The sequence below is a fragment of the Protopterus annectens genome, chromosome 14.part0 (genome assembly GCF_019279795.1).
Source record: "Protopterus annectens isolate FY-2018-M chromosome 14.part0, PAN1.0, whole genome shotgun sequence".
In the NCBI taxonomy this organism is placed as follows: Eukaryota; Metazoa; Chordata; order Ceratodontiformes; family Protopteridae; genus Protopterus; species Protopterus annectens.
In genome coordinates this window covers 39329940-39343252 of record NC_056748.1, presented here as the reverse complement: position 1 = coordinate 39343252, position 13313 = coordinate 39329940, and the positions used below count along the sequence as shown (strand labels likewise).

At 40.5% G+C, this 13313-nt stretch overlaps 1 protein-coding gene across 1 annotated transcript in view; it reads right to left on the bottom strand.

Annotated features, from left to right (window-relative positions):
- LRMDA (leucine rich melanocyte differentiation associated) overlaps positions 1-13313 on the bottom strand; it is a 2308867-nt gene that overhangs the window by 1909165 nt on the left and 386389 nt on the right. Inside the window, exon 4 of the mRNA XM_044055519.1 lies at positions 10035-10161. Coding sequence (XP_043911454.1) covers positions 10035-10161 — 127 coding nt within the window. The remainder of the gene's footprint in view (positions 1-10034; positions 10162-13313) is intronic.

The following is a 13313-nucleotide window of genomic DNA, read 5'->3' as shown; positions in this document are numbered from 1 at the left end:
CACAAGAGATGTGCTTAAATTCATATTCAAACAGTACATAGTAAAGTAATAACTGAAGGGTGCAGGAATTCAAAAGACACATGTACAATGTGCTTGCTAACAGCCTGGGACTGGCCACTGGACATATTTCCCTCTTCAGGAGATACCAAGGAGTACTGTTTGGTGAAGTAACTTGGCAGAGAGAAACAGAAGACAAATGAAGGATGAGGGAATCATACCATGTACTATAGAAAGCTCTTTAACAGCTCATAACCTTTCTGATCTGCACAAAGTGCTACACAAACTGCAGCAGTCCAAACACAGTGCATTTCACACCAGTCTGTCTACAAAAAAAAAGCTAAATTAAAAATGCATTCATAGTTAAAATACTAATATTAAACTCAGACTTCATGCTGTCCATTTGATTTGCAGCTAAATAGTAAATACTCTGTCAACATTAAGGGAACAAAAGATCATGTCCAAAGAAGATGGCTCATGCAATGAAGCTCCTGTTTACTACAATCAGTTTTTTCCTTTACACCATAACTACCCTGTTCATATGTACTAGTTAATGGACTTGAAAACCAGGGGACCATTGAGGAGCTTAACCAATATTTCCAGTTTCCCCAAAGCACTGTCTCCTTAAGTGGCTTACTCAAGGACAGGACATAAATATGAGGCACAATCAGAGATTCTCTGCAAAGTGGAGACAAATAAAAGCAGACCACTTTTAATCACTTAAAAAAAAAAAGTTATCAGAAGGTTTTGAATCAACATATACAGTGTGAAACACAAAAACTGTGAAACTGTAATGACTGACATTTCCCAAAGGAAAAACGTCTGTCAGTTTGGGTAGAGGAGTAAGGCTGTCGGTTCTTGTAGTCAAAGTGCAGAGAGCAAGTAACTAAACTGCATTCTCTTACTAAGGCATTGTTCTACCCTAACAGACACACACACACACACACACACACACAGGTTCCCTCCCTCCTCCCTGTAGCTTGCACAGGCACAGAAAATGGTCTGTTCCTCTGTTCATCCCTCATTGCGTGGCTCATATTGGTGGTCTGTACATTAAAAAAAAAAAAAAAAAAAAAAAAACACAAGCACAAGTTCCTTTCTCTCCCTGTAGCTCGTACACATAGAGAAAACACTCTGTTTCACCTTCCCGTGTAACTCACATCTGCGGTCTGTTGCATAAAAAAAAAATTGGTTGTAAAATTAAAGCTCATATCTGTGGTCTGTTGGATAATGCATAATATGCCCACTCAGCTGTTCATAGGTTCATAGGTTTATACTAGGCTATCTTCCCTAAGGCATTTATACGCCTAGCCCAACTTTTTGTGGCTTACGCCACCCCTTATATGAAAAAATACTGTGCCCATTAGTTTGTTGTGCCTCTGTCCAGCAGTGACACAGAGATGATTCCCGGGGTAAACCTACGATCTCCCATCCACAGGTAAAGATTTCTCTTGAACAGAGCCAGCGAGGTGCTCTGCCTCACATGGACCGGGACTCTATTCCACAGCATAGGGAGTCTCTGAGTGATAAATCTATCCCTCCAGCACGTCCTATTTATATTCGTGCTAAGGTTTAAGTCACTTGCTCTAGTGGTTTTGGTGGATTTGGATTTTTTGAGGTTGAGCACGTCCATTAATTCCGGGTTGGACATGGCCTTGTATGTCAGGCACATGTCACCTCTGAGCAGACGGTATGCGACTGACTAGAGCTGGAGTTTCTTCAATCTGGCAGCATATGACAGATTTTGGAGTCCCTTTATCCTTTTGGTGAGGAACTTTTGGGGTCTCTCCAATTGCTGCAGATGTCGGGCGAGATACATCCTGAATAGGGCATTGTACTCGATCATTGGTCTGATAAGTGAAGAGTACAGGGGAACAATGACCTCACTAGATCTGGATGTGAATCCCTTCATGATCAGGTGGGCAATGTAGAAGGTCTTTCTAACCACTTTAGCAACGTGAGTGTCAAAAGAAAGGCCACTGTCAACCTGGGTCCCCAGGTCCCTGATAACCTCTTCTGTGCTTAGTATATTGCCACCTATATGGTAGCTTGGGGTTACCTTGTTTTTCCCGAAGGGTATGACTATACATTTTTTGGCGTTTAACTTCAGGCCATGGCTCTGGCACCAGCTATCTGTTTCCGTGAGTCCCTTCTGAAGGATATCCGTGTCCGATGCACTTTCCACTATGGCGCCCAGTTTGCAGTCGTCTGCAAACTTTGTCAGCCAAAGTCCTCCCATGTTGGCCTGTACTTCTGAGAAGTAGATGCCGAACAATAGAGGGCCAAGGACCGTGCCCTGTGGGACACCACTTGTGACCGGCTTGGAGTCTGACATAGTGCCAGCAACTCTAACCCTGTGGGTTCTGTCCTTAAGCCAGTTTGCAACCCATCTTGTGACATATGGGTTTACATTTAAGCTGGTAAGTTTTTCTACAATACCCGAGTGGGGTATTGTGTCGAAAGCCTTTGCAAGGTCAAGGTAGGCTGTATGGACTGCCTTTCCCTCATCAATGGCCTTGGTGACTGTTTCGAAGAAGTCGACCAAGTTCAAAAGGCATGATCTTCCCTTGACGAAGCCAAACTGGGTCGGGTCCAATGTCTGCAAGTCCCCTATATCTTTGTTTATGAGCTCCATTATGATCCTCTCCATAGCTTTGCAGACTAGACTTGTTAAGCTTACGGGGCGGTAATTATCAGGGTCCGTAGAGGCACCGCCTTTGTGGAGTGGGACCACAGTTGCCGTACGCCACTCCTTGGGCACGTATCCTGTGGTAAGGCTGAGATTAAACAGCTGCCTTATGTGTGGGTTTAATTCCTCATTTAGCTCGTGTAGCACACAGCCGGGGACACCATCCGGTCCCATTGATGCTGTGTGTTTAGCTTTAGAGAGAGCAGCTTTCACCTGCGCATTTGAGATGTCTGGGAGGCTACACTCCGCTGGGATAGTTATCTCTCCTTTAGGGGGGGGGGGTGAAGTTTGCACTGAACCTGTCTGCCAGTATGTTGGCAATGTCTGTGGGTTCAGTGATTTTTGTATCATTTTGGACTAATTCTGAGCATATCTGGGAGTTTCCACCCAGGTTCCTAACATAGCTGAAAAAGGCCTTATGATTGTCCTTTGAATCCATGGCAATTTTTCTCTCAAAATTGGCCTTAGTTGATTTTATGAGTGCTCGTATTTTTTTACTAATAATGATCAGGGTGACTTCCCTTTTATGGATTTTGTTCTATCATGTAATAGCTTTCTCCTCTTATTGTAAAGTTTGTTAATGGCTGGGGTACACCAGACTGGATGTTTGCCCTTTGTGGAAAGAGTCTTGGTTTTATTTGGGATTGCCTGATCCATGCAGTCCTGGAGGTGTTAATAGAAGGCATTTGTAAGGGCTTCCGCAGCTTGGGTTGTGGTTTCCACTGGCTCAGGGGCCTTGAAGGATACCACACCAGTCTTGAGTAGTGTGAAGTTTGCTTTAGAGAAGTTCTTCACTGTGGTCTTTTTGTTTGGGGTGGGGCGGATGTGGATTTCCAGTGAGATTAGTTTATGATCAGATCTCACCAATGAGGGATATACTTCCGGTGTGGAGCATTTTGTCCCCATGTTTGTGATAATGAGATCTAGTATATTTTCTCCTCTCGTGGGAACAGTGACTAGCTGTTCCATGGCATTTGAATTTATGAACTCCAGGAACCATTGGGCTAGAAAGTTAGGGCTTGAGTAATGTTCCCAGTCTATATTCGGGTAGTTGAAGTCACCCAATATGATGGCGTTTGGAGATACATTTACACCCTCCAGTGTCTTCAGGAAGGCTGTGTGGGGTTCCTGAGTTTGAGAGGGTGGCCTGTAGCATGCTACAATTTGTAGAGCAGTTTTGCCTATGGTTAGTTGCACCTGGATGGTTTCCGAAGCTTCGTGCGTTGCCACCAACCTGGAGGTGTGGGTATCCTTTATGAATATGGATACACCCCCTCCTTTTGTGGTGTGGTCCGGGTTTTGGGGCCGGAACGCATGATATGAGGTAAAACCTAATAGTGCCAAGGTGCTCTCAGGAGCCTTGAACCAGATTTCAGTTACAGCACAGACATCAATGTTCTCCATACTGAGAAGGGCCTCGAGTGTGTGCATTTTGAGATTTAGACTTCTGGCATTGAGCAGCATTACCCTCAATTTCTTCCCATTTTTGTTTTCTAGGGTGGTAGGTTTAGAATTTGAGCCTTGCCTAAAAAAGGCACTATGGGGGTGGCAAGAGCCTTAGCCAATATCCAGAATCCCAGGGGTGACAGGTGCAAGCCGTCCTTGCGAAGCAGCGTGGCTTGTCAAGCATGTCATCCCAGGCAGACAGACACTGGATCCCCTTTGAATGACACCAGACATTAAGCCAATTGTTAAAGCTGATCATCTTGTCTCTATATTGTGGCATCATTCTTGGTGAAGGAAGGATACTGCTCAGGGTTAGGGTCATACCTGCCTGGGCTACATAATCAGAGAGCTCCTCTATGTCTCTTTTCATGTAGTCCAGGGAGGTACGTCTCAGGTCGTTCACACCAGCATGGACAATGACTGTGTCATATTTGTACTTGCCGTGGAGTGACCCGAGTGCTTGTGTTATGTGGCGGATTCTAGCGCCCGATAGGCAGCTTACTGTGACCCTCTCCTTGTTCAGCCTGGTGAGTGGGACGTCAGTGTGTCTGACTATGGAGTCACCTATGACAAGTATGTTTGGTGTTGTATTTGGCCTTAAGGGCTGTTCAATCTCAACCATGTTGTAAAATTAAATCTAGTGCCAGCACAGGTGTGACATCACTGTGAGTGAGTGTGTGTGTGTGTGTGTGTGTGTGTGTGTGTGTGTGTGTGTGTGTGTGTGCGTGTGCGTGTGCGTGTGTGTGTGTGTGTGTGTGTGTGTGTGTGTGTGTGTGTGTGTGTGTTATCTCATCGGCCGAGGCTGGAAGCCACCAAAGCAGCACAAAGTTTGGTTGCAGGTATCCACTTCCTTAAAGCAGATCAGATGCCTAGGCAAGGATTTTTTTTAATGTTAAAGCAGGAAAAAAGCAGCACAGCATGCCGAAGCAAGGATTTTTAAAAACTGGTTAATGAAAGCAGGAAAACTTTTTTTGATAACTGATGATGTGGGCTGGATCCCCAGTCATCACCGGGCCCAAGTCAACTGCCTAGGGCACCTAGTGCTTGACCCAGCCCTGCCTTCAACTCAGTGTTTGGCATTTTGGTAGCTTGACAGATTGCTTTCTGTATCGCCACCTTTGAAGGCACTATTTATTTTGTATTTACCTTTTTTCTTTTGTTTTCAGTAAGTAGGATGTGATCTAAGCAGGGATTTTTAAATCCATCTGTGAGCTGTCTAAGATATATGCCATCCCCTTGAATGTCACTAAGCGGACTGTGTAGATATTTTAACACATTTCAATTCGAGAGACGTAGAGCTCTCAGAATTACAATTCCACAGATAAGTGCCATCACTAAAAGGCCTTACTCATATATTCATGCGCACACACTAAATATCAGGTGTGCATGTGTGTGTGCATGCAAGTCTACACACATGAATATCTTTAGAATATCCCTTTTTAAATAGAAAACTTGGTTGGCTTTTTTTGGAGGGGGGCACTATCGGTCTGGCTCCTGGTGCTCAAGCAGTTTGAGCTTGAGAACATTGTACAAAATGCTGCAGAACTAAACTTCTCATCCTTTCTAAAAGCACACAATTCCTAGCTGTCTGTTTCCGAAAGAACTGCTCCTAAACATACCCTTTCTTATGCTGAAATGAATATTCTGTGCTTGTTTTAGTATCACCTTTTAAAACTGCCACTTCTATTATGAACACTGGTGCCGTTAATTACATTTATTTAAGGTGTTTAATAAGCTGTCTGCTTCCTCGTTGTGGGCCTCTTCTATCTCCAGTCAGCGTGTAACACTTTCTTCTATCCCTGCATCTGACAACAAACCTGTGAAATTAACAAATAAGCGCCACTTACAAGAGAACACTGTTCTGAAGTGATAATAATGAATAAGACATCAGAGAGATGAACGCCAGGCACTCGGCAGAATCAGCACTGGGTATTTACAAAGCCACAACATAATTAAGCAATTCCGCCTGTCATACACTTCAGCTGTCACTTATCACAGCTGCACAACTCCAGCTGGACAAACAAAGTCCACTCTAATCAGAGCTGGTGCAAGTGATGAGAGGTCAGAATTAGGACAAAACAGAGAACAGTGCACTGCAACTCTGGTTCTACAACTTCAGCGATGCCGAAGATGCAATAATCCACACAAACAAATCCAAACAGCAATCAAGTTAAAAAAAAAAGACACAAGAACAGCTGTCACGACAGCTCCCAGTGATAGAATCTCCTTCTGAAAAAGCCACTAGAGAAACGAATGAATATAATAGCATGTAGTCATTGCTCTTGCTACGTATATATTGGTAAACCATGGCATTCTCAACCAAAATACAGGCAGGATTATGGAAATCAATGCATGACTTTTTTTAAAAAATATTTTCCATTATCAACATTTAGAAACATGGACAAAGTATAATAGCCTGATCAATTTAATGCTGTTCATATATACAATTACCTGTCATAATACGAAACTTTCAAATGTTGAGATTCCAAAAACATTGATCTAAAAGATCAAAGCACAAAATAATGAAAATATTTTACGCAGGAGCCAATCCCCAATGCACACCCCCCACGCCTTGCTAATTACATGTGCCAACTCTGTGACTGCACAACAGAGGGGAAGGGGCAAATTCCCACTCCCCACTGTTCCATGATATCACACATAAAGAAGCTGACAATACCTGAAAATAAGACACTTCAGTCTCTTAAGCCAGTAAAAGCAAAGTTCAATATTTCAAAAGTTCACCTAAATGAAATGCAACCATACATACATAAAAACTTTTTTTGAACAGCTAGCAACTAACTAGGGTATAATTTGACCTTAAAAATGAAACCGAGAAAGCAAAATACTATAAACATATGCTGATATGCTATACAACATACACAATGTAATAATTAAAACAGTGAAATTGAGTCCATGCACAGACATTATGCACAAAGCAACAAATCAAACAAGTATCTATGATATATTAGTTAAGTAACTAGTCTCCATTAAACCTTCTATGCTTGGCTCGGTCTGTTTATACATTATGCTATCGAATCTGCCGCGACTGCTAGAAGAGGAAACTACCAACAGCAAACCTCTCGCCATCGACACCCATGCACATCACTGTTACGTGACTGAATCAGGCCAACATGTATTCCAATGTATGTGAATCGACTATGTCTAAATGTAATCCAACAATACTTCAGAATGTTAAACTTATATACACCAAAAATATATGCAATCAATGCTTCAATGAAAGTGTGTTACTATGTACTTATATCTGCCTTTTTTATGTATGTGGAGCTTTTCTCTCCAGGCCTCCGCTGAAAACGGGTTATGCCAAACCCGGTTGGACTCTCCCGGTAAACAAAGGCAAATTATAAAAAATAAAATAAAAATGAGTAAGATTACATTATTCAAACTTTCTTCTACTGTTTGTGACAAACCAAATAGACACAGGAGGGTAAACTGTAAATGACAGCCACCACAGCACAGGACAAGATCTGTAACAATAAATGACAGCCACCACAGCACAGGACAAGATCTGTAACAAAACATCATTGTAAAGTGCAAATTTTATTATACAGTATTTAGGGGTACAAAATACATGAGGAAGCTTCTATCAACAGTGTTCAAAGATGCTTAAAGCTAGCCTGGAAGAGAAATACTAGCAATGCAAAAACAGCATTAGGCAGTATGCTAATGGTCATATATCTGTGCCACCACTGTCACACTGCCATCTCCACAATGCACATCTAGCCAAAGGTTGAAAAACTAGAGCGAGCAAGTCACATGCTTAGTATTTTTATTTGCTCTCTTCAGGGACTACCACATCACCATTACTAGGCCCAGAACCTGTTTCTCTCACTCCCCCTATGCACAACATCAGGAAATGTAACACAATAACTATCGAAAAGTGAGCTCCCTCACAGGGACCGGGAGAGAAGAAATAAAATTATGCTTTTTAAATAACTTGCCTTCCTACAAAATAGACTGCTTATTGTCAGAGCACACATACGGATGCAGGGCAGTGTTTACACAGCAAAAAAGGTTTGAAGATTTGCTGAAAAACATAAACCACTGTCCTCATACCATTAAATCAGTGTAAACATAATGCAGTTTGAAAGCCACATGGACATATACAAAATGAGTCATAGTCCACAGACCTGTCAATTGTCCGTGTTTTGGAAAAACTTTCCTGCTTTCAGTCCTGATTTGCCCCTACACATGATGAACTTATTTTTGGAGGTATGTATCCACTTTCAAGCTTGATTTACCCCTTCACACAATGTTCTGAATCCCCCTCTCCCACGTAATTTCTGAAGCTGTCTTAAACAGAAAACCACAGTACATGACCAGCATACTAATGGCACCGATAATTTAATAAAGAGGATACACAGTTTACAGCGTTCTTCTTCAGAAAGAAAAATAAATGACCTTGTACAGATATTACTCTGTCTCCTTGATAATGCACTTACATTTTTCCATCATTTTTGTCACACTTTGATTTTTAAAACGTGTTTCCGAGGATTAGCCCACATTACAATTGAAAGCAAGAAAAGTTATATGCTATTTGGTATTCAACGTTCATTAGATGTCCAGATTTTTGGACCATGTTGATGTTCCAACTTTTCAAGGACCTTTGTTCCTATTTTTAGAGTATGCAGTTTGAGAGGTATGCCTTTCACTTTTGTTGCCTGAATCTGCTGACCTTACCCTGTTACCTCTGTCTCTGTTTCTGTTATCCTTAGAACCAGTAAAAGACTGCCTTCAGTGAACCATTTTTGGTCACAAAACAACAACTTATAAATAAGCCAACATACTTTCTCAGTGAAATGTAAGCATTTGCAGAGTATTTCGATGTCTAGTCCCTTTAAGTATATACTTGTGTTTTACCATACTGGTACAAATTTTATTTAAGTTATCTGAACACAATTTGCAACACTTTTGCAGTAGACCGCTCAGATGAATAAAACCAAGAAAAGAACTTGAACAAAATTTGGATTCAGTTTGCCAGTACACCTCTATTTGCAGGAGAAGAAGAACCCTGCATCCCTAGTTCACATGCAACACCAACATCGTCATACCTTGTCTCACTAAGGTAAATATCTTAACCATTATGCAATCTTCTCTGTTGGCGATTTGTCATATTCTAGGGAGATGGACTTGTTGATTCTGGATTTTTGTCGCCTATCAGCCAGTATGTCAGCAAAGCAAACTGTAGTTAAACAACCAACTCGCTCATTAACTTATACATTGCTGTGAAAGGAGTAAGCTGACAAATAATGTTTCTTCTGTCCCAACAGTACAGCTTCTTTCCTTCTTTCATGATTTGCTTTCTAAACACAAATTAGTACCATCAAGAAACGTGGTTAATATCACAGCCTTGACGAAAACATGCGAAGAAAATGCAAAACACTTCACAGCACGCACCAGCATAAACCAGTTATAAAAAAAATGTATTAGCACTACAGCTTGTTATAAGCAGCTGTGTCATTCTCTACTTTGGCCAGTGGTCTACATTTAACGACATTTATGCATTCTAAAGCAAATCTATGCAAAATCCAGAGCATAACACCGACATGACTGTTATAAATACCAACATTCCAAATACGAAAAAACTAGAATTTTAGTGCAAACAAATTAGCGCCTCTCACGACAGCTATCAATTCTGTTACTTGTGAAAGTGACTAGCCTAGAGTTTTAAGAGGTGCTCTGTGAACCAATCTGTTAAGGGCAAGTTATTCTAGTATCGCTTTCTCTAGTTACCAAGGAGTCGCTCGTCTTTCATTCTGCCCTTGCCAGCCTTCATGTATATGTATGATGATTATATGTGTAATGCAGCAATAATCTGAAAATGACATGTTTTCTGTGTCTGATATTAAGAATGGGTATGCAATTTTAGCCTTGAAATCCTTACCACACCATCCCTGGGTTTCACCACCTTCATATAGGCACCTCTTGCTTTAGCTTCCAGACTTTCCTTCGCAGTCACTTTTCGTGAATCTAAGAACTTCAGTTTTGTCAGTTTGTGTATAACAAAATACCTAAAAAAAAAGAGATGGAACATTCCATCAATGGTCAAAGCATTAGTTTAGCAGTGATTTTAATTAGGTAGTTATAAACAACACACTGTCAAAATGTCTTTGTACACCATGCGTTACCACTGCATTTGTAAACATGACTGCAGCTTTCGTGGTGCATTTATTACTGCCAATTAACCAAGGTCATTTCTGAAACAAAGCTAGTGAAAAAATAGGATATTATATAAATACAACCCCAATTAACAGCAAAGCATCTTTGAAAAGTCTTGCTAATTGCAAGGGAAAGGAAAAGGAAAAAAGGAGACCCAAACTAGCTGAAGGGACGTGTAACGTTTTACTGGACAAATGTGCTGTGAAAAAGGGTAAGATAGCAAAACAAAAAGGTAAACCTTCCTCACTTATCAAGAAACTAATCTAATATAAGTTCAGGCATTTTATTCCTTTAACTTTTCCCAAATGAAATTTTCATAGCTTTCAGAAAGGAGTCATAAATGTATTTCCCCAAATCTGCTATACGAGCAAATGTTTGCGGCACACACAAATGATGAATTAGAAACTCCATAAAAATATTACGGGTATTAAATAATCTTTCTTTCTAAAGATATAAACTTCCATAACTACTGGCAGAAATTAGACAAGCTGTGTACAAAAATCATTTAAAAGTCTCCCATAAAACCTCTAACATATGTTCACAACCTTATACACACACGCACTGACATACTGAGTTAGGGTGAAGCAGAAGAAAGAATTCAGGAGGTCAGTCACACAGAGTATAGGCTATGATTTCACCCTTTCCTCTGCCGAGGAAAAAAAAAACTTTATTTATTATTTATTTGAATATATTTTCTGGGATACAGCACTGATCTCCATGGACCTTTTTCAGACTCAGCCCTTCCTAGGCAGGTTGAAGCATTTATCTCTTGATTAAGTTGGTACCTACATGCGTTGGAAAAATATGTTCTTAAATATATGCCAACTTTTTTTAAGCTATAATTCCTTGCTTCATTTTGGTGAGGAAAAAAAAGCTTCAGGTCCTTCTGTGCTGAAAATCCAGGAACAAAATACATCAATAAAAGGAAATAGTACAGTAATAATGATACGAATGGTGCAGAATATAAAGCAGTAAGAATTCACACTGCCTTAAGTTACGCAGTACATATGGGTAACTGTAGACGCAGTTAAAACTGTACTAATATGCATGTCATTTATTGCGCAGGAAAAAGACCGCAGCATTCCGAGTTTACCAGGAGGTAAAAGAGGCAAACAAGGTAAGAAGGAAACTATTTGTGATCAGATTACCTTTAGTAAGATGAACATTGTTTAGTCTATTAATAGGCCAAAGGAGCAACAAAACACGATCAAAAGTTAGAGTTTCATCAGGACAGAGAGCCATTAAAGACTTTACAACTGTAATATGTATGTGTCCATAAGATATAATGAACACATCTCTCAAAATGTCACAGAGAAATGGACAGTTTGAGAAGAGGGGAGAACGTAAGCTCATCGATTTTAACCCTACATGAGCTGAAAAGAAGAAGTCTGCAGCTGGTACTAGGCTAATGACCTGGTGACTTCTGCTGCAGTCTTAACCCCAGGACAGCTAACCGTATTCTGCTGTGGTACACCTGATGGTGGTCAGCATCAAGCTCAATGTGTACTGCTCCATGACAGGGTGAAGGAATGTGCTCAAGAGCTCCATGTGAACAATATCACTCAGTGGCACTGTCATGTCCTATAAGAACTACGGAGGCACAATTATTGCTAACTGAAATTTTAACATAGTGTTCATAGGTTGGTACTAGGCTAACTGTCCCCTGCAGGCCATTTTAAACCTAGCCAAGTACCCCACATGAGAATCAAACCCTGCACCTTGTGTCTGTAAGGTAAACACCTTAACCATTATGCCAACCTCCCACCCAGCATGTCACAATAGGGTCTATAGCGTTTCAGCGAATGCTTAAAATAGCGAATGCTGTTTAATCGACCCATTAAAGTTGAAATCCCTAAATCTCAAGCACACCGAACAACGATTTTTTCACAGGGAAAAAAATCGCTGATCCGTAAAAAAAAAAAAAAAATCCAAACACAGAATAAAGTGGGGGGGGGGCTTTCCTCCCTCGCACACCACCCTAGTTAAATATACCAACTCTGGGATCGCACTATACTGGAGGAAATGGCAAAGTCCCAAACATGGCCCAGTGATTTTTTTCCATGGGAAAAAAAAACTCTGTTCCATGTGTTCGGGATTTAGGGATTTCGACTTTATTGGGTCAATTAAACAGCATTCGCTATTTTTAACATTTGCTTAAATAATATAGACCCATTAAATATAGTCTGACGGTGATGTTTTTGCTAACATAGTACCTGTAACACTATAAAGGATAGGAAACGTCCGGTATGTATTTGAAATGAGATTTCACTTTTCTTTTTTTTTTTTTTATTTGATTTGACAATTGGGTAGGACCCATTTCAGCAAAGGCTCACAGAAAGACAAAAAGCTTCATTAAAAACATTAATGTACAGTACTCAGTGGTGTCACTTAAAATGTATGTATCAGAACATACAAGAGAGGAAATGGAAATAACGCTTAAGGGCATAATTAACTGAAAAGGGCCAATGAAAACATTAAATATAAATAACGCTGGCAAGATTCATTAAGAAAAGTGCTGTGTAAAAAACAATTTAACAATGTACAGCAGTGATTGAATCCTGAACTTGACTTATTAACCAATGATTTGGTGCGCACACACATTTGGACAGTTTATTTTACAAAGTCTAACAGTTCCGAGGGGAGAAAAGAGGGAACCGAAGCAGTAGGTGAGACACAGTCAGACATAACTAAATCAACATGTGTCGAAGCGGAGCTGGGTGAGGAGCAGAAGGAAAGGTGCACTCTGACTACAGTAAACTTTATAATATGACAGGTGAAGCAGAACAGGGCAAAATAACATCAAGTGCAAACAAATGGGCAGGTACAGTATTATCAGGATGGTTAGGTGTTCAATACATAATGTAACTTTTTCGCCTTGCAGTTGTGGCTTGTGTAACAGAAATTAATAAGGAATTCCACAGTTTAGCTACTGATACTGAATACACCCCATGTTTATTTTGCTTAATTTTTTATTATTATTTTATTATATAAGCTAGCAATTTTA